The sequence below is a fragment of the Zonotrichia albicollis genome, chromosome 2, assembly GCF_047830755.1.
Source record: "Zonotrichia albicollis isolate bZonAlb1 chromosome 2, bZonAlb1.hap1, whole genome shotgun sequence".
Lineage (NCBI taxonomy): Eukaryota > Metazoa > Chordata > Aves > Passeriformes > Passerellidae > Zonotrichia > Zonotrichia albicollis.
Window position 1 is genome coordinate 97,535,971 of NC_133820.1, and position 19,842 is coordinate 97,555,812.

Here is a 19,842-nt window from a genome sequence, read left to right on the forward strand (position 1 = left end):
ACTCCCTCTCACACACAAAATTATCATCTCCAGACAAAGAAATCTCAGGCAGGGATTGCACTCCCAGTGTAGGGAAGCACTGTGAAAAGCAGAGGCATTTTCAAGTCAGTGTTGACCACTAGCAAAGACCCAGCCAATCAATATACAGCTGTTACTAACAAATACAGGGCTCTGTGCTCTGTAAAGCAGGTCAGAACAGCTATTGGGATCCACAAAGTAGCTGCACCTTTATAGCCTTTGAAAAAGCATGATTTAGAAAGGTCCTTCTGGTCACAAAGCCAACTGAGAATTTAAGAGCCCAAATATTCTTTAGCTTGTAGACACATCTAGAAATCCCACAATAATGGCAACACTTTCTTTTCTTTATAGCACACCTTTTATTCCCTCCATCATGAAGCATCACCTGCATTATGTCTAGGACAAAAACCGACAATTTTTCCATTCATGGCTTCTCTCAGTCAGCAGGGACACCTCCATACTTAATTGGCACAAAAAGATTGTACTGTGTCCTGAATACCCAACATAAGAACAGCCTCAATACTCCCACTAGTTTTTCCTAGCTAAGGAAAAGTTCTAGCAAAATTTTATGGGCACAGTCTATAGAGGGAATAATGGGCAGCACCAATTTTTTTATTGTAACACAAAATATAGGAGATGCAGGTACAAAGTGATTGTGTCTTTTCCTTCCAACATCCACAGGAAAATCAACAAATCCTCTTAGCAGGGCTCTGGGATCTGTTGGCTTAACAGAATTGCATAATAATAGGGGTAGAAAAGACCATGTCACCATGCACCTGATTCATTAAAAACTGAAACTGAGCCATGGGCTTGCATAGTTGAATTACATCAGAAAAACAGCATTCAAGACTCAAAGCCATCTGAGAACTCTAAAAAAATATTCCAATTCTCCATATAAAGAGCAAAACTCTCTCTTTCCTTTTCATTTAATATTAATGTTATTTTTATTATTAGTCTTACTATCATATTTTCAATTATTAAACTGTTCTCACCTTAACCCACAAGTTTCTGATTCTCGGCCCCATCTCACCCAGCAGGGTCAGAGGGAGTGAAAGAGCAGTTAGTTGCATGGTACTAACTTCATGCCAGAGCTTAAAGGAACAGAAGGAAAGGGAGGAGAGAAGAGACAAATTGAAGTGGTATGAGCACAGGTGAGAAAAGGCAAGGCAAGTGAACAACAAGCCAAGGGGACAGCAAATTTGTCACACAATTTTCCCCTAGAGAAAACAAAACCCCCAAAACTACATCGTCATACTTTCTTCAAAGATTTTCTAAAAGTATATACAATTTTTGAGAGGAGAAAATTAGTTGAGGAAACTAAAGGTGATAAGAAAAATATAACTGATCTCCAGAGAATCTGTTGGAAGAATAAGCAGAAAATAAGCAGTATTTCATACTGTACTTCCTACTTTCAGGATCTACCTTTAAGCTATGGATTGGATAGATGTGTCAATTTTGGTTATCTGAAAGAAAATACAGATACAAGCAATGGTATCTTGAATAAAAATGTTTCTACACAGCATTACTGGCAAGTATTATAATCAATAATCCATTGATTAAAGTTAATTTCTTCAAAATGTATACTACAGAAAGTAGAAGAATGCACTTGTAGACTTACAAATTTTGACCATTCACATGAATGACATTAAAAATTGCAGGCTGATTTCATAATGCACTAATTTTAAATCAACAAGTGAGCAGGGATTTGATTTACATGCCAAAAAGCTGTAGAGCCTTACTTCCAACAACTGAATTCTTCTAACATGATGTAGAACTTACCATATGTCATATGCCTTCAAGCAAATCATGCTGCAACTCCACTTAAGCTTTTATCTTCTTTATTCAAGGAGTGTTTCTTGCCTAACTATACCAGAATAGTTAGGGGAAAGTAGAGATTTTTGTTAACCTTTGCACTCCCCCCAGTAAAAACATTCCATAAATTATATGGAAATAGAATATGGGGCATTATTTGGAGTGTATCATAGAGTCTTCCCTTCAAAATATGAGCTATTTTTCTCACTCAGTTTTCTAATCACTGTAATGTGAATTACTCATCCTACATTTAGAAAATATAGGTTATCTTCCTTTTGTATTCTGAGTATCCACAACAACCACTGAAGAGGGATGCAAAACATTCATGGAAATGACTGCAGAGTGAGAAAACAAAAAAAAAAAAAAAAAAAAAATCAACCTAGCTATCAACAACTAAATACCTAGTTTGGGTAGGATTCAGTAGTGAACTCCTAAGCTTGAGTCCTGGCTCTTTTCTAGGCCAGGCAAAAAATCATGATCTACGTTCTCCTATATTCCAACACAAAGGCCTCTAATTATTTAATCCCTTATTTTATCTCTGTTTCAAGTTCAAGAAATGGCTCAGGAGTAGAAAGCTGCTCTTTAAAAGGCTATTAGAAACTCACAGGTTTCAAATGAGACATGTCACTTTACAGCTCATTCAAAAAAAAGAAAACACAACAGCAAATTGTCCATCCTTCCCAACCAGCTCCACCATCCAGCAGCCCATCTGCTCAAGAGGCTGCCACACTTTCTGCAGGCTCATCTCACGTTGACTCTGAGTGAGTTTCATGTAACTTTCTTTTGTCCAATTTATTTGCTGCTTTCAAACTAGTCCTGAAAAAGATGTAGGCAACCTACCCTTCAAAAGCTATTTGTCAGGTAATATACATATGGTTTCTGTATTAAAACCCTCTGAATTTCCACCAGAAAGTGAGATATTGAAATTGCTAGGGGGTCTCATCTATAGAGATATCCAAAAGTTATGTAGTAAAACTAAGATTAATATAAGTATTTCAAAGATAGAACTATACCTGGCTTGACACAATACCAGTGCAAGATGCCTTTTAAGTCTCAAAGCTACTTTCACTGGCAATCCCAGAAATTTAGGACAAACTGATTTACTTAATCAACATACTTTCTTTCAACAGCAATAAGATCTCAAACCCTACCTAAATCATGCCTCATTACAGAAGAACTTACACCTTTTTGCTGCAGGCAGAAGATGATCGTTAAATGGCAGCAAGTCATAGCTCAGCAAGGTGTACAGTTGTGTACAGAAACAACAGGACCTGGAAGCCCCTCTCTTCCAGCTCTTCTAGCAGAGCCCATTATGTTTGCAGCCGATGCAAATTTACAATAAGAAAACAGGCACTTAAGGATACAGTAAGGAGAGAAATATAAGGAGAATCCAGATAGCATTGAAGGCGTTTCCATTTAGCTTTAGTGTGTGCTTAAAAATATATTTTGAATGTGCTACCAGCCACTTACCTGTCTTATCTTGTCCTGGGGTCTATCAGGCACAGCATCACCAGCAAGCTGAGGGTTTGTTCCATTCTGCTCTGCACTGGGGCAGCCTCACCTTGAATATTGTGTGCAGTTTGGAGCATCACAATATAAGGAAAATATGAAACTCTTAGAGAGTATCCGAAGTAGGAACATGAGGATGTTGAAGGGCCTTGAGGAGAAGCCATATGAGGAGTGTCTGAGGTCACTTGGTCTGGGAGACCTCACTGCAGTTACAGCTGCCTCATGAGGGGCAGTGGAGGGACAGGCACTGATCTCTTCTCTCTGGTGACAGGACCCATAGGAATGGCCTGAAGCTGTGTCAGGGGATGTTTAGGTTGGACATGAGGAAAAGTTTCTTCACCCAGAGTGTGGTTGGGCACCAGAGCAGGGTCCCCAGGGCAGTGGTGACAGCACCAACCCTGACAGAATTCATAAGTTATGTTCCACTGGAGCTCCAACCCCAAGGCCCTCCTGTTGGGTCCCAAGCACCTGCTTGAACCACAATAGCAAGGAGAAACTTCTGTACCAAACACAGAGCCTCAGACCAGAGAAATTATGCATACGTTTAAGGAGAAACTACTTTTGCAAAACCATGGTGGACTATCAAGAAATGCAGGACTGTTTTATTATGCCTGAGTACAAGTGAGAAAAAAAAAAATCAGCCATAATTTTGACTTTTCAACTCCCTCCTCACTGCTGCTGCATTACAGCAAGATCACTAGGAGCACAGATCATTGCTCTTTTACACCAGCTTCAGTAGCTCAAATGTAAGCTCTCCAGAAAATCTGGCCCACATTCACACTAAAATATGTACAACACAGGTGGAATCAGAGACTTAAGCTGCTAAAACCATTTTTTCTGCAGAGCATGTGCAGCCACATTTGCCGGCAGATTTCCTCAGAGACAGCAGAAGGCATTTCTGACATACAGGAAATGCACCATTTTTCCCCCTCCAAAGCCTTAAAATTTAATGTCATTTTTAACTAGCATGACCTAGCAAAGCTTGGTGAAAGTTGGAAGGTCACTTGCTTTTGAAAGTGAAAAAAATACATGTTCCTATACTTGCTTCAGAGCCAAACCACTGAATGAAGTGCCTTTGGCAAAATTTTATAGTATATATCTGCTATTCTTTACAATCTCTGAAAACCACTATTTATAAAGAAAAATATTACATAGATGTTTAATTAGGTTATAGCATCAATCCCAAGTACTTATACCCTTCTGTCACCATTTTTAGTTTTACATTCCAAGAGAGTGCAAGAGGAACAAATTAATAAATAAAGTCCAAATTGCTTACAGTTTTTCTTGTATAAAACTGACCCTGTCCTCCATCTCACTCTAGAAAACTCTCAATTCAAGCAAATGAAGATTTAGTCCATGGACAACCTTCAAATTCGGAATGAAAATAAAAACTGAGCCTTTCAAGACTCCATTAGAAACAAAATATCCAAAAAACACTTTCAAATCTGTTACCCTCTTACTGCAAAAGTTCCATACCTTCTGGGTTTCTCATGGGCACCTCCTTGCAGCACTGACTACTTCTTCTTCACAGCACAGCCAACAAACTGCAGCTCTTCTGCAGCACTCTTCTTCTTATTGGACACAGCTGTGGCCTACTAAGGGCAGGCCTGTTCCTAATCTTTGGTGATTGGTACAGCTGCAACTCCTCAGGTGTGAGACTGCCTTCTGCACTATTTTTTTACATTCTATCCCTCCCCACAAATCAAGTTCCTGAGTTTAGCTTCCATGTGATACTTGGCATAAATCAGATCATTTATTTAGAAGCTGACAGATTTTTGGCATGCTCCTCAATTTAATTTAATTATGATTTTGACTACTAGTTTGTCATTTTATTCAAAGCAATTTACAAAGATACTCATAACTCTAGACCTATAAAGAGTTTGAAATTTGAGAGATTCTAGTATGTTATCACTGGCTGTATTTTTACAGGCTGAAATATATTAGTAACAGAACACAAAAAATTCATTCCACATGTAAGAGGTCGTAAGATATCTAGAAAGAAGCCACATTCCTAAACACTACTATGTCAACCAAAACCTCATGTATAAATCTGAGCTAAACCAAAGAATTTACACAAGTTGACCATTCAATGTATCAGCAATCATTATCTAGAACAATCACACAATGCCAGTTTAGCCAGACTTTTTAAAAATCCAGAAGAAACTCTCATATAATTATTTTAATCTGCCTCTTTTCAGTTAGCTTACCTAGCTGTGCCACAATCCATCAAAAACTCTGTTAGCTGGTCCAGCTAGGCAGCTCTCAAAATACAGGTCCAATTTTCTCTTTTTAAGATATTCTCTCAGGCTTCCTATATTTGTTTTCACTTTCCTTTTCTTTATGCCATTTTTACAGTACTATCCAGATGGCAAAGTAATGCTTAGACCTATTTACATAAATACAGTTTCAGACACCAGAGAGTTAGAGAACACATTGCAGGGAAAACAATGAAGATAAAGCGATTTCAGGAGAGGGCAATCAAACGATCTTGCAGTCTTTTTTTTCTTTTTTTTTTTTTTTTCTAATATATTCTGCAAAAGAATGATAAACTAAATTATAATATTATTCAAAATAAAAACCCCTAGTATCTAACCTTTTAATCTCGAAACAATAAAAGGTACTTTAAGTAAAAGAAAATATGAAAGCAGCAGACTAGCACAGATCACATTTCCATTTACACTGATGAATTCAACCAGTTATGTCAGGTGAGAAACTGGGTCCCCCGTGGAATTCAGACTGCAATGTCAGGCATAGGCAGATCCTGTGGTACTGTATACATCTCCTATTTATCTGGCCTCATCCAGAACAGAAGAAATTCCCCAATTTACAGGTGTTTCACTTTGCACTCTCCGCACAGTGCAAATTCAAAGAAAAGACAGAAGGCAGCGAGAATCCAATATGTTCTAGTGCCAAAATCAACTTTGGGCAATTTTCGGTCTTATAATTAGACTCTCAGTGTGGAGTATTTTAGAAGAACATGGCTCAAAATTATGCCTGGCATAGTTCTATTCACTTTCTGAGAGATTAATTTAGCTCTTTTATTGTTTATGCTGTTCCACACACTACATATAGGTATCAGAGTAAGTCAGAAACAGAGACAAAATCATTGACTGCATTTACCTCAATCACCATGTATGCCCTAATTGAATCACAAGCAAAAATGATTGCATGAACTGAATTTATCCAAAATTGATAGTCTGATTTCAAATCAGCATTGAGCCTACATTATTCTGACCAAACAATATAGCTTGATAGCTCATCTCAGTTTCTAATGAAGTAACATTTGCATAATGCATGAATCTAGCTTAGGAAAATTGAAACTGCTTTGCCTTAAAGATGGCCAGATGTTTAGTGAGCATGTGCTTAAGGCACAATTTCACCCAGAGTAATGAAGACCAAGACTGAGACAGATAAGTAATACAGGAGGAAATTTTTTATTTCCATTTGCAGTGGGAAAGACCAGCAAGCTTTTTGGTGATCCCAATCCTTCAGTTACTAGAAGTAGTAAAATTCAGAAACTGGCACTCTTAGACAAACAAAAAAAAAAGCTTTTTTGATTCCAATATAATAATCTCTATAAATAATGAAATAATATTATTGTACCTTTCTATAATACACAAATTTGACTGCTTTGTAATTTGACCACAATCTACAGGCCTTCTAGGTAATGAGAAACACATGCTGTGCACACTGCAGCAAACATACCTCAGGGAAATACCTACCTGGAAAGCCATTTGAAAGCACAGAGCTGTCAGAGTCTGATGTATTGGGTGTGTGTAAGCAGATGACAGTTATTTCTTTGTCTCAGTTAGCCAACACACTTTACCAAACATGAACTATCAGCCAAAGCTCACAATCCCTGGAGTTCACTAGCTACTGTTTCCAAGAAGGATTTTGAAAGGGAAGGTCTGAAAACAGAGGTAACTTACTGGTTAGATAATACAGGCAGAAAAAAAAATCTTAAAATCTTGGGCACACATGTCCTTATTCTTATCTGAGAGAACCACTGCAAACTTCTAGCCTGTTTAGATAAACATATTCTGGGTAAAAACAGGAATCAACAGACAACAGAGAGAAAGGTTAGTACATGCAACTGAAGAAGAAAATGATGCAACACACAGGAAAGGTGATGAGCAGTTACCACTTGCAGACATTACCAGGAGCACAAGTACAGAGCCACAATACCCATGTCACTTTTGAGCTGGTGCTTTTCTGTATTCAACAGGATTATGAAATTCTGTTTCTTCAGTTTTTTCTTTTGAAGGATTTAGTAATCTCTCTTAAGGAGAAGGACCAGGAGGTCTGAAATAGCATGGCTGTCTTATGAAATGTTCTCAAAATAGTACCAAACATTTCCGGACTTCCCCCTTTCTTGCAGCTCCCTGTGCTTTATCACATTTGTTCAGTTTCTTGCATAGCCTCCACAGAACTTTTGGCTTCACAGAAGAACAGTAATACAGAAGCAAATTATATGATAGTGTAACCATCACTGTGTCTATGTCAACATGATGAAGAGTCTGCAAGACCAAGTGGTTTTTTCCATTTTTCTTTCTAACAGCTGGCCTAAACTCCTTCCTTCAAATACAGTTATTTGAAACCTCAAATCAAAACAGGTACAACAATCCTATTATTATTGCATATTTTTTTTTAAGGCCAGAATTCCCAAGGAAGAATACTTACAAAAATCATACCAAATTTCTTCTGGTATGCCAAGAATCAATAAGATTTCATCTGAATTTCTAATCTCACCTTATTCTAATATTCACTAAATATGAAAGGATAACATCGGTGGAGCTGATGTAACAACTGGCATTTATGTTAAGCTAGACACTGTAAGAAAGAGTTTGACATCCTCATACTTTTATGAACCTGTGGCAATTTTCATACATCTGACCTGACAAACAGAGGGCCACATTCACAAAGGTATGAAGGCTAGGTATTTAATACCTCCTGTTACTAAGTTCCTTAAATATTTTTTTAAATTCTGTTATTGAAAAATACACAAAAGCAATTGCAAGAAAACCAGAACCAGTTATCCCTGCTCCCAAGTCTCCCAAGAAATGCAATTTGCTAGATAAATTATGGGGTAAGCACAGGAAACAGTCAGAAAGGATGACAGTAGTTTCTTTGGTTTAAGAATCTCATAACAGCCTTGAGAATTTATTCTCCTAGACCCCTGAATAGTTTCCATACCTTTACCATTTATAACTTAAAGAAACCCTCAACAGTTAGTAAAATTATTATATCACCATTAAAATACCTGTGGTAAGTTTCAAAGCAGTCACTACACTTTAGATGTCTCAGATGTTTAACTAAAACATATCCAAAACTCTGTGGTCAAAACTATCTGCTTCTGTGTAGTGTAGAAAAAGTTAATAATAGTTATAATAACAGCTTCCTCTCACAACATTTCTTCAGCTTTCAAGGGTTGCAAATAAAATTTGCAGAAGGAGGAAAAGAGCCACAAAGTTTCATGAGAAGATAAAAGTTTTAAGTGTAGAAAGCAACTTACCCAATGCAACACAGAATGTAACAGAACCACCTGTATCTTAAAAGTCTAATGACAAGCAGATACAAAAGAAGACTGTGGTAGAAAGACCTTTGAGGAAGAAAGCTATGAAAACATATAAAGAACCTAGAATGTCACTATTTTTGACCACATAAAAGCCCCTTTTCCAGACCAAGAAAGCAATAAATTAGGACTACTTTGATTTAAAAGGAGGAAAGTGTATGGTGTTAGCAAAAGCATGGAAGCGCTGGGATACAATACAACCCTGCAGGCTGCGGAGCTTTTTAATTGCATTTGTATTATTCTTCAGTTCTGTGTAGTCATTCAGCAGAAATACCTTGTCTATACCTGAAAAACCATATCTGAGAGTACTTAAGCGTCAAGAGACACCATGTTCACCAAAAAATCTTGAAAGGAAATGTAATAAAATTCTCTAAACCTTTTTTTTTAAGGAATCTGACAAAAAAGGAAATTACGACCAATTAGACTGATGACAAACTCTCTTACGGAAAAAAAAAAGTAAGGTAGGGAGGGTCTTCTGGGCTTTGCTCATTTCAATAGTGGTGTGGAAAATGCTGATCATTGTTCCAATATTCAAATGATGCTGATGAACAGTATTCATTCTTTACCAAAAAAAAAAGCCTTACAGAAAACTGAAGATGATTCTGTGGCCCACTAATGGTTTGCAGGGAGTCATCCTGTATTCAGATATTCCCTCCTAACTACCAAGCACGTTTATAATGCTGCTAGAATTGCTCTAAGGATGCTGTGACATGTAGGTCCACATCCCCAGAAAGTTATACCGTGAAGTCGTATGATAACTTGTCATTAGTACATCTCTAGTATTTACAGAACAAATCAGCAACATCCATTTGCTTCCAGAATAAATCCATAACTGAAAGCACTAAGGAAGACAAAACTCTCAAAACCATAGTTTAAATTACATCAATATCATTCAGGAATCCAATAAACAGGTCAACACAAAAGTAATTACTCTTTATGGAGCAATCATGGAAAGCTCAAAATCTAAAATAAAGTTGATAAACACCTGACCACTCAAAAATGAAATTGATTTAGGCCAAGAGATTGCCAATTTACCCTAGAGTAATTCAATACCCTTTACAGCAATTTAGCCATAGTTTTTCTAAACTAACTTTCCCAAGTGTTGGCTATAAAGAATGTGAAGCTATGTATTGCTGAACAGACAAGAAGGGCAACTGCTGCTTTCTAAAGGAACTTTAACACTGAGTACACTACTTCTAAAGCCTAAGGTCTGCAGAAACAGATTGTTGAAGTGGGAGAAATCAAGCTTTAAAAACTGCAACTAAATTTTTAAAGTTTGAAAAACTCTCCAGCTTTAAAAGCGGGAAAGGAGTTTCTTAGCACTTTTTGTGTGATAGCTAATACATTACCTCAAAGAGGAGGTACCAGTTACATAATGTCTCCCTGTTTATCTATGGAAAAAACATTCAGCCTGGCTGCTCTTCAAGTTTTGTTTTTTTTTAATACCCACTACTGAGCAGATGAGACATTTAATTTTACTATCTTACTGAAATTAAATTGCTCATTTGTCGTACACCTTTTGAGACAACTCTAAGGCTAAGTTCATCCATATTTGACAATCTGCTTGAATTCTGATTAAGACAGAGCAGCAGACCTAAGATCAGTCCATTACCAAAGACTTATGACAGAATCTATCACTCCTCCAAGAAATAAACTAGATTTCCTGCCAATGCAGTAAATTATAGCAGTATGCATTTTACTGCTGCACATCACAGCACGCAAGCTACATTGCAGAAAAATTAACATTACTCTAGTTTATCCCATTGCACCTCAAACAAAAGCAGCCTAAGGCCCTTCTTTATCCAAGTCTGTATCTCCCAGGCCCTGTTTTAGTTACACAAAGTCGAGCTCTAAAGAAGACCAAATGTAGAGGCTGCCGAGGTGATGTGTGAAATAATCAATCCATGTTCATTTCCCCAGACCCAGCTTCCTCTTTTCCAGTCAGTTTCACTTTTGAGATTATACAAGCCTCTCACAAGGTGGAACAGAAGCCACAGACAGATGCAAATTTCATTTTATTACTACTACTACTACCTCCCAGAAATATTTTCATACTGAGGCACTGACTACCAGAGCTTAAGGCAACAAGAACAAGCTTGTACAAGAGGTGATTTTGTTTTATCAGAAAAAAATCCATTCATCTTAAAAGTTTTCTATAATGAAAACATTATTTTATTACGAGAGATCCAAACTTAATGACAGTATATAAATATGCTCTAGAAACAAGAACAGTAATCTGATCACAATCTAGAAGAATGTTTAAGTGTATGATTAGTATATCAGTCCTTGTAAACAAACAGACTCACTCAGACTAAAATTTAGTTCAGTACATGAGTGTTCTCTTAGGTCACAGAGCAACAAAGGAGCTGGTAAGATTTTCAGGGGAAAATACAAATAGCCCAAGGCATTCCATTATTATAGTGATTCTCTGAACTCATCAACTGGAAAACTCACTCCTCAAAAATAACTGAAACCATCTCCCTACACAATTGTTTTATAAATAGATTAGGTGAGATAGTGAGATAGAGTTAGAAAAACACACTTCAAGTTAACAACGAACTGGGCATCAGCCTTGTGCTCAAACAGTGACTTGCACTATCTTTGAGAAGATATCTGCAAAGGAAATACTCAGGGGTATTTCACAGGGGGCTGAAAATGGGATAAAATCTGGCTATAAAGTAGCTCTGCCATATGATGGAAAGATTCAGCAGGCTATGTTTCTATAACTGCAGCTGCTCTAACAATCATTTTAACAAACAGACATAAAGACAAATAGATATATCAAACAAATGGACATAAAGACTGAAAGTATGCAAGAATTTCAAGCCTAATCATAAGCTTTGAGTAGTAATTTAGACAAGTCTCCAGATCTTTAAGATTTTTTTCTTTCTTTAAGATTTTTTTATTCTTTAAGATACCTATAGCGTCCAGTGGAGAAGCAAAACTAGCATGTGGGGACTTTGAAGTTCAAAGAAGTCTACCAATACATTAAAGGGTAAAAGAGAGTTAAAACTGCTTTTATTTTAGAACACTTAACTGAACAAATGGAAAATACAGCACCCATAAAGATATATGGCATAGCCTAGAGAGTGGACACAATACAATGAAGTGATGAAGTACATAAAAGAAACACTCTGAATTGCCATTTAAGAATACTTGAGAATAAAGAGATGACCAGCAGGTAACCAATTACTATTTTTATGGACAGGTAAGTACAGTTTATGAAGTTGCTTCTCACTCTCTTCAACATTCTTTCTGTACAGCTGTGTTAAAATGAGACTCCAGTTGCAAAAACCACACAGGCGTAAAATTCTTCCTTCACTAGCAATTTGTGCTGCAATCTCAGATTCTTGCAGCTACTCAGTTAACCCTGTATGTGTGAATGCATAAATACACAGACTCTGATGCCACTGAAGTTTAATAGTGTATTTAATCACAGAGTGTTTACCTTTCTGTTTCACAAAACTACTTCTAGGGGATTTTTTCCCCCACTATTTATGTCTGGTTCCCAATTTGATTATTGGTCTCTTTCTCTTTTCTGTTCTTTTATAAACAAGCCAGTATTGCTTATCTGTAGAAAACCAGGCTACAGTAAGCCACGTTAAGTCTATGGTTTACAAGGCAATCTATAAGCCTTTACAGCTATTGACAAGAAGCAGAGGGTTGATGAAAAATGGATTATGGGTTTTAATGCAAAATCATATGCCTCCTGGACACCATTTTCAATGGAATATACTAAAGAAAAAAGAATTTAAAAGTCAGATTTCTAAAAACTGAGTGATATGAAATTCACACATCTGGTTTACAATATAAAGCATGAGGAAAAAAAAACTGCAAATGAATTCTAAAATTAAAAATTAATTAAGAGAACTCATTTAGAAGACCCTTAATATTTTCTAATATGGTAGAGCAGTCATTATAATTACAGATATAACAAATATTTTCAATAAGAAAAGATTGAATTAAAGTATTGCATCCTACAGCCTAATGTCTCTAATGACATTGCACCTTGAAAAGGAAAATTGCAGATTTCTTTAACTTACTTTATTAGATGATGAAAACCAAGACAAAGAGATATAATGTGCACTCAAGAACATATAATTTGGCTCATAGAATGCATTTGTCATTTACTTTTGAATAAAACAGATTTTATATCCTTTAAATGAGTCTAAGTCCTATTATGTTCTTGATAAAGGACAGGCAAGATATTTATATATGAGATGGCTTTCATTTGTTAAAAAGACAGCCTAAAATTTTTGAATGGGCATTCATGTATCTTGGAATTTTAAATTCAAAATACTTATACTATCAATAGCATCTACCATTTCATACCATCATGTCATACCTCAAAATGTTGAAATTACTTCTTTAAAGCTATTGCCACTCACAATCACTTCCTAGTATCACTAGGTTCATTATTCAGTCTGTTTTTCCTTGCCTGTTATTACAAAATACCTATTTCTTTATATCAGGTTTTTTAAACCATGACTCAAAGAATCTTCCATGTCACAGACAAAGGAAGAGTCACCTCTGTCTATTAAGAGAACAAGTTTCTATTGTCCTCATAAAGATATTATAATGGTGAGTCTCTAATAGAAGACCAACCACATTACTGTTCTAGTCTTTCTGGAAATTTTGAGGTTTAAAATAGACATATTGAAAGTACCTAGAAAATGAGACACTGATAAGACTTTTAGGGGAAGTGGCAGAAACTCTCTGCAGAAAGTCTGGAATGCAGGGTTAGCCGTATATCCCTGTGGATTTCGGTGTCTTTGCCACAGAACACGACCTCTCCTTGGACTTGAAGCCTTTTTGATGAGGCCGCTAACATTTCTTCCCCTTGTGGCAGGTACAGCCTCACTCTAAAAAGCTTCATTCTTCCTTGTATTCACATGCAGTTCATCTGCGATTAACTTTGCTACAAGAAGGTGTCTGATAGCAACTGTCTTTTTCCTGACTGTTAAAGAATCCATTAGATATTAATATTCATGCTCAAGTCTAAGCATAATTGCAACAGTTAGTGACACCTGAAAAGCTTTGCTCTACAAAATCGGCTTGAATGCTCAGCTGAACACCCATTGAAAAAACATCTTAAAGAAAATTATTTTCTAGGTTTCACCCACTAGATGAAAATCACTGATGAAAACTGATCAGAAAATATACATGCAGAGTTTGATTTCTAGAGAAGCTCCACATGATTTTCCCTCAGAAGTGATGCAGACTAAGAAAAAAGTAATTGAGCTAAGGTCTAAGTCTGGAAGTACACAGCAGGAAAGTCCGCCTTGTACGTGTTGATGATCTCACCCTTGAAATAGAAGAGATGGAAATCAAAGTAATCATCACTCTTTTTGATAAACCTTACCGAGTTGCCTGGACAGAACAGCTCAACTTTTAATAATAATTTAGGGGAAGAAAGCTAAAAGTTCTTGTCCTGGTGAGAAAAAGAACATAGTTGGGCTCTACCAAGAATCTCCTTTTTTCTTTCTCCTGAAATGAGATTTTCATGCACATTCCTCTCCCTTTGAAATTTCAGTTATATGACAGATACCAGACTGAAGATATCTGTTCTTCCTTTCTTCCTCTGACACAGGTAATTTCTAGCTTCTATTTCTGTTCAACTCTTTGTGTACCTATGCTTCAGCGGTTCACAGTCTACATGAAAAACTGCTTACTTAAAAGTAAATAAATAATTATTTTTAATTCCAAAAAGTGGTCAATTTTTTTCTTCCAAATAATGGCTACTGAACACTGAAGCCAAACAGTTGAAATAACACAAATTGGGGGAGAAGAAGCTTCTCAATCAGTTCTGCCACTTCAGAGACAAGCCATCATACAGCACAGTGGCTTGCAATTTTGTGAGGACTTGCCATCTTCACTGTAAATTTGAGACTGCAAGATCATTACTGCTCCCTTATGTATGTTTGGACAAACTCCAAAATAACAGAGCAGAAATGGAGCTTTTGGACAAAATTTTGCAACATTTGAGTACCTAATGTTAATTTCCTATATTGGTAATTAGGTTTGAGAACAGAAAAGAAATTAAAAAATTCTAAGGTAGTTCAGATTCAGTTTCAGTGGGATGTACTGTCCACAAGCAATATAACCTGAAATAATGTCCATTTCTATTCAAAAGATTAAATATAACTTTATGCAGTCTTGAGTCCTTAAATCTCAGATACCTAAATTTTGTATTTGTATTTCATTATTCTACTTATCATTCTGCCCTTACACATTACACATATTTTTTCTTCAGCTGTAAGCAAGAAATATTTCAATGTCATACACTCATTAACCATCCTAACAAGACCATTTACTATAAAAGAGATACAATATGCATTTTTAAAACTGATATTTTGGTGCATTTATCTATTTTGGGTATCTTGAACTCAAAAGGTATATTGAACTAAAAGTTAATACATAAGTAAGTCTGTGCCACAGTAATCTTCCAAAACCCACTGATTTCTTATATTACTATTTTTTTCCTCCTACCTGAAGTACTTTTGATGAAATGCTTTCTTATTATTCCACAAACACTTCCAGCACCCCAAAATTCTACTTACAAACTAATTCAGAGAGGCAAAGAGCAAAAACACATTGTCCCCATTGCTTTGGAACAGAGTGCCCATCCCTAGAGTAAATGCAAGCCAGAGGACCCTCCAATAAATTGTTCTCCAGAGAAGTCATTATGGTATGCTGTCACCCTTGACCAAGAATGGCACAAGAACAGACGAGAGACCCAACTGCAAGGGCAGAAAAAGCAGCTTTATTACAAAATGTTATTGATTATTGGTTTATATAGCCTGATACGATACACTCCCACTTGATTGGCTAGTTAATAAAAAACATCTTTCTCACACACCATTCTTGAGAAGAACAGGAAAACAAAGTGGAAAACACCACCAGCAGATTGTTTATACTAGCCAGTTATCACATTCCTACAACTCCCTAAAATTCCCAGAAGCCATTGTGAGAAACGATTGCTGTTTCTCTCTCCCTGACCAGACTGGCATCCACAGCAGGCCATCAGGGAAGGACAAGATAATTAGCTATTTATTAGTTCAAGAATGGAGCAGCTACTCCCATTGCTTGACATTCAGTACTTCACATGAAATATCAATCAACACATTTCACAGTTGGTGAATATGACACCAAGATGTCCACAGCACATAATTTGTTTCTGTGTTTACTTGTCAGATCTTCAACTACAAGGGTGCATAGGAGTCTCTGACCACCTTGTATTTGCTGCAATGATTTGCCTACTTTCATATTTATAGGCAAAACCAAAGAATAAGGTTGAACAGACACCTTTTAAATTCAGGAGCTTTTCTTCCAAAAATACAAAAGATACATGCAATGCATTCATTACATTCTTATAGGAACACTGTACACGGCAGCCTTTGAATGCCATTGTGAGAAGAGACATTGCTTTGAAGAGGTTATTTTAAAATCTCAAAGTACAGTAAGATATTAACAGGCCCTCCATTTCCAAGTTGTATTTAAAAAAAAATCAACCTAATTTAAAAAGGGGAATAATATGATAAATCCAAACTCAAAAGTTGCACAAGCAGCCACAACTACCCATAACCCCATATCTACATAAACATTCAGCCTGCTTTCTAAATCTGATTATGTTGCTGCAGCACTGAGGAAAGACCTAGAGTTCAGACTGTAACAAGGGACCAACCATAGGTTTATTATTGCCACACAATCACACTCTCAGTTTCTCCTGCCTTTACACATACAGTACATCTATGAATAACTTCTTCAAAGTTATACTCTTACATTCAAGACTGTTGGTAACTCAGTGAAAGAAAAGCAACCACTGAAGAGATGATGAATTCCAAATAAATATGCTGTTGTTATACGATGACTTTCATTAACTCCACATTATTAAGCTGTATATTTGATTGCATCTTGAAACAACATCTCAAGAGCTTTCTCGAAAATGACTTCACTTCAAACTTTTTTTTTCTAAGATGGATATTTTATCACTGAAAATCTACCATCATTTTTCAATAGACAACACAGAACATAATATTGCTTACACATTTGTTCTCTTGATGAGACATAAAAACCAGAATTACAGCTGAAAACAGGAGTAAATCAGAATCAAAACAACTTATCACTGTGGTATTTAGTGTCTTTTTCAAAAGTTAGTACTGATGCCAAGATCAGCAATCCAGATAAAAATCTTTGTAAGTAAGTCACTTACCATATTTATTGATGATACAGGACCAATGCTGTTAACATAAATGTCAACATCAATAACTGTCGGTTTTACTGTGGAGAAAAAAAAAATTAGTATTATTTTGCAGACAACATAAATAATCACTTTAAATACTATTCCCCCCAATAACCACAAGTTCTTTTTTTCAGGTACAACTACTGAGAAATATGGATAATGTATTTTTAAGAAAAATATGGTTCTATTCCTCCTACCCAACAAAAATAATTGCCAGAAATTAAAACCTGTACCACTTCACCATCATGATTCCAATCTGTCAGCAGCAATTTGTTGAAGAAACTTTCAGCGCTAGGCCTGGTAGCTCAAAGTAAAGCTCAAACCTAAGATGCCTGGCATGAAAGTAGAAATAATGTAGTGTATTACTTTTTACCTTTGCCTCAACATTCAGGTCCTTTAGCCTGTTTGTTCCAGATCAAAAAAATCCTTCCAGATTACTGCATCTCATTAGCCCTGAAATCATCCTAACTTAGAGTAAAATCTGTATGAAATCTGATTAGCTAAACCTGAGCAACTCCTCTTTCAATTCAGATTCATTCCCTTCAGACCACATTGCCTTTGCACTCTTTCATTCAGAGCGTTTTGAATTTGATTTGGTTTAGCCAATGCACATTTCCCATCAGATCTTTCACGTTTTCAGACTTCAAGGACTTTATAAGCCAAGACAAGCTCTGTATTCCTTTCTTTTGCTGAGGCCACTAGGATTTCTCTTTCTTTCAGCATCTTTGGTGTCAGTGTAGCTGCTGGACATTACTGAGCTCTTACTGGTGACATAATCTAACTCTAAAATGATGCCACTCTTACACCAAAAGACACATTAGGTTTTTTTACTCATACTGCTATTATTCTAGCCCCACCGGCTGGAAGAATACATTAAGCTCTAAACTGAAATCTAAATTAGTGGTTTACTTTCTCCAGAGTTAGGTGACTCAAAACTAAGTCCAAAGAATAAATGCTGTTTTAACCTGCACAGTGAGAACTGATGCAAACTTGCCCCTAGTAAGCCAGAAGCTTCTGCTGGACACCTTTCTTTCCCACAGAAGCACCTTCTCCTCTACATTGTTTTCAAAAACCTCCTGAGAGTATTCAAACCACTGAAGTTTGGGAACTATGCTGGACTTGGACTTTTTTCACTAACCCCCCGGCCTCCTACAATGAGGAAATGCAGGCGTATCAGCCACGCAAAACTCAGGAAGCTTTCCTCTGGGAAGCTACTGAGCAGAGAAGTGAGGAACAGCTAAATACCAAGGTTCTGATAGAAGCTTATCTCTGGCAACAATCACTCAATTGGTCTAAAGCCATCTGATGGATAGACAGGGATCTTCACATGTAAACATGAATATTTTTTGCCTGCATCCCCCAAATTTCAGACTATCAAAGAGGTGTCAAGTAGTTTTAAAGTACTTGAAGATTTAGATGGTTATGAAAAAAAAAACTTGTATGCTGGCCTGTCCTGTAAGACTTTGTATGTACATATAATTAGGAAGGCTACATCCCCTGTTGCAAAACCAGACATTAAAATGGGTACAAATAGTGGTTAAAGATGATAACCATTCTCTCTAATTCATTTTTACAATTACAATTAAGTAACATATACTTTTTGACTGTGTATGGTCAGAACATCCAGGATTATTTAAGGTCATGGTTTCGAAGTGTCTGAAGTACTGGCTGATGAACTCAGATCTCCCCTTCAGCAAAAGAAAATGTGAATTCAGCTGAACAAGCTCAGCTGATTAAAGCAATTCTAATTGTACCCAGCTAATAACTAAATAGGAGTCTAGCAGCTTCTGGTAATGAGTTGCCTCAAAATGCAGTAATAAATGTCATTACACAGGAATTGGTAATAGCAAGAAACTACAGCTAGCTCCTCCACCAGAACAGCATTCATGGAATAAAGAGCTCTAAGCCTTAGAGGGTTTATGCACGTGCCTACCTGGAAGCTCAAGGCTAAGGAGTTCTGGTGAACATTAATGGCACTAGACTTAAGGATACAAATTGGCATGCAACTGAATCTTGGCAGGATCAGGAACAAAATTCAGGACCAGAACACAGTGCTAGAAATCTGGGTTTTTAATCTGTCTAATCACTGCACTTAAGTATATAAATAGAATATGAGGTGATAATTTTTCCTGGATGTTCTGGACAAAATTCTCTTACACTGCAAAAGAAAAATATTAAGCACTGTGTATTAATGCTAAAGAGAATTTGATCTTACAGTAAAGGTCTAACCTTGAAACAGAACACTAAACAAGGATCACTTTTTTTATCAGACATTTCCAGTGAAATTCAAATTGAAAATAAGCAGTAAAAAAATACAGGTAAGCTAGTATACCTGTTCAATTTTTTTTTAATTGATAGCTTATTTGAATTGTTTTTTTAAATTTTTCTTGACAGAGGTAAAAAATACAATTGTAATTTGATTGTATGATAAATGTTTGTTCAGGTCTTAAAAGAAAAGAAAGAAGAACATAGTTCTTGTTGCCTGTGGTCTTTCACGGATATAAACACATACAAACAAACAAAGGATTATCAGGTATAAATTTCAGATTCATCATGATAAGTTTTTAATTCAAATACCAATCAAAATGTAGCAAGGTTTTAAGATTATTTCCTCCAAAATGTATTATGAAAAAGGAAATAACTTAGTCTTAATGTTATCATGTCTTATTAGAAAGAACTCACCCTACGG

General features: G+C 36.3%; 1 protein-coding gene across 2 annotated transcripts in view; it reads right to left on the minus strand.

Moving 5' to 3' along the window:
* GABRG3 (gamma-aminobutyric acid type A receptor subunit gamma3) overlaps positions 1 to 19,842 on the minus strand; it is a 297,671-nt gene that overhangs the window by 264,005 nt on the left and 13,824 nt on the right. The window contains exon 3 of one of the 2 annotated variants that reach the window (XM_074535749.1): positions 17,124 to 17,191. In XM_074535749.1, coding sequence (XP_074391850.1) covers positions 17,124 to 17,191 — 68 coding nt within the window. Of the gene's footprint in view, positions 1 to 17,123; positions 17,192 to 19,842 lie in introns of those variants that run through there. The other variant, XM_074535750.1, reaches the window with a different exon arrangement.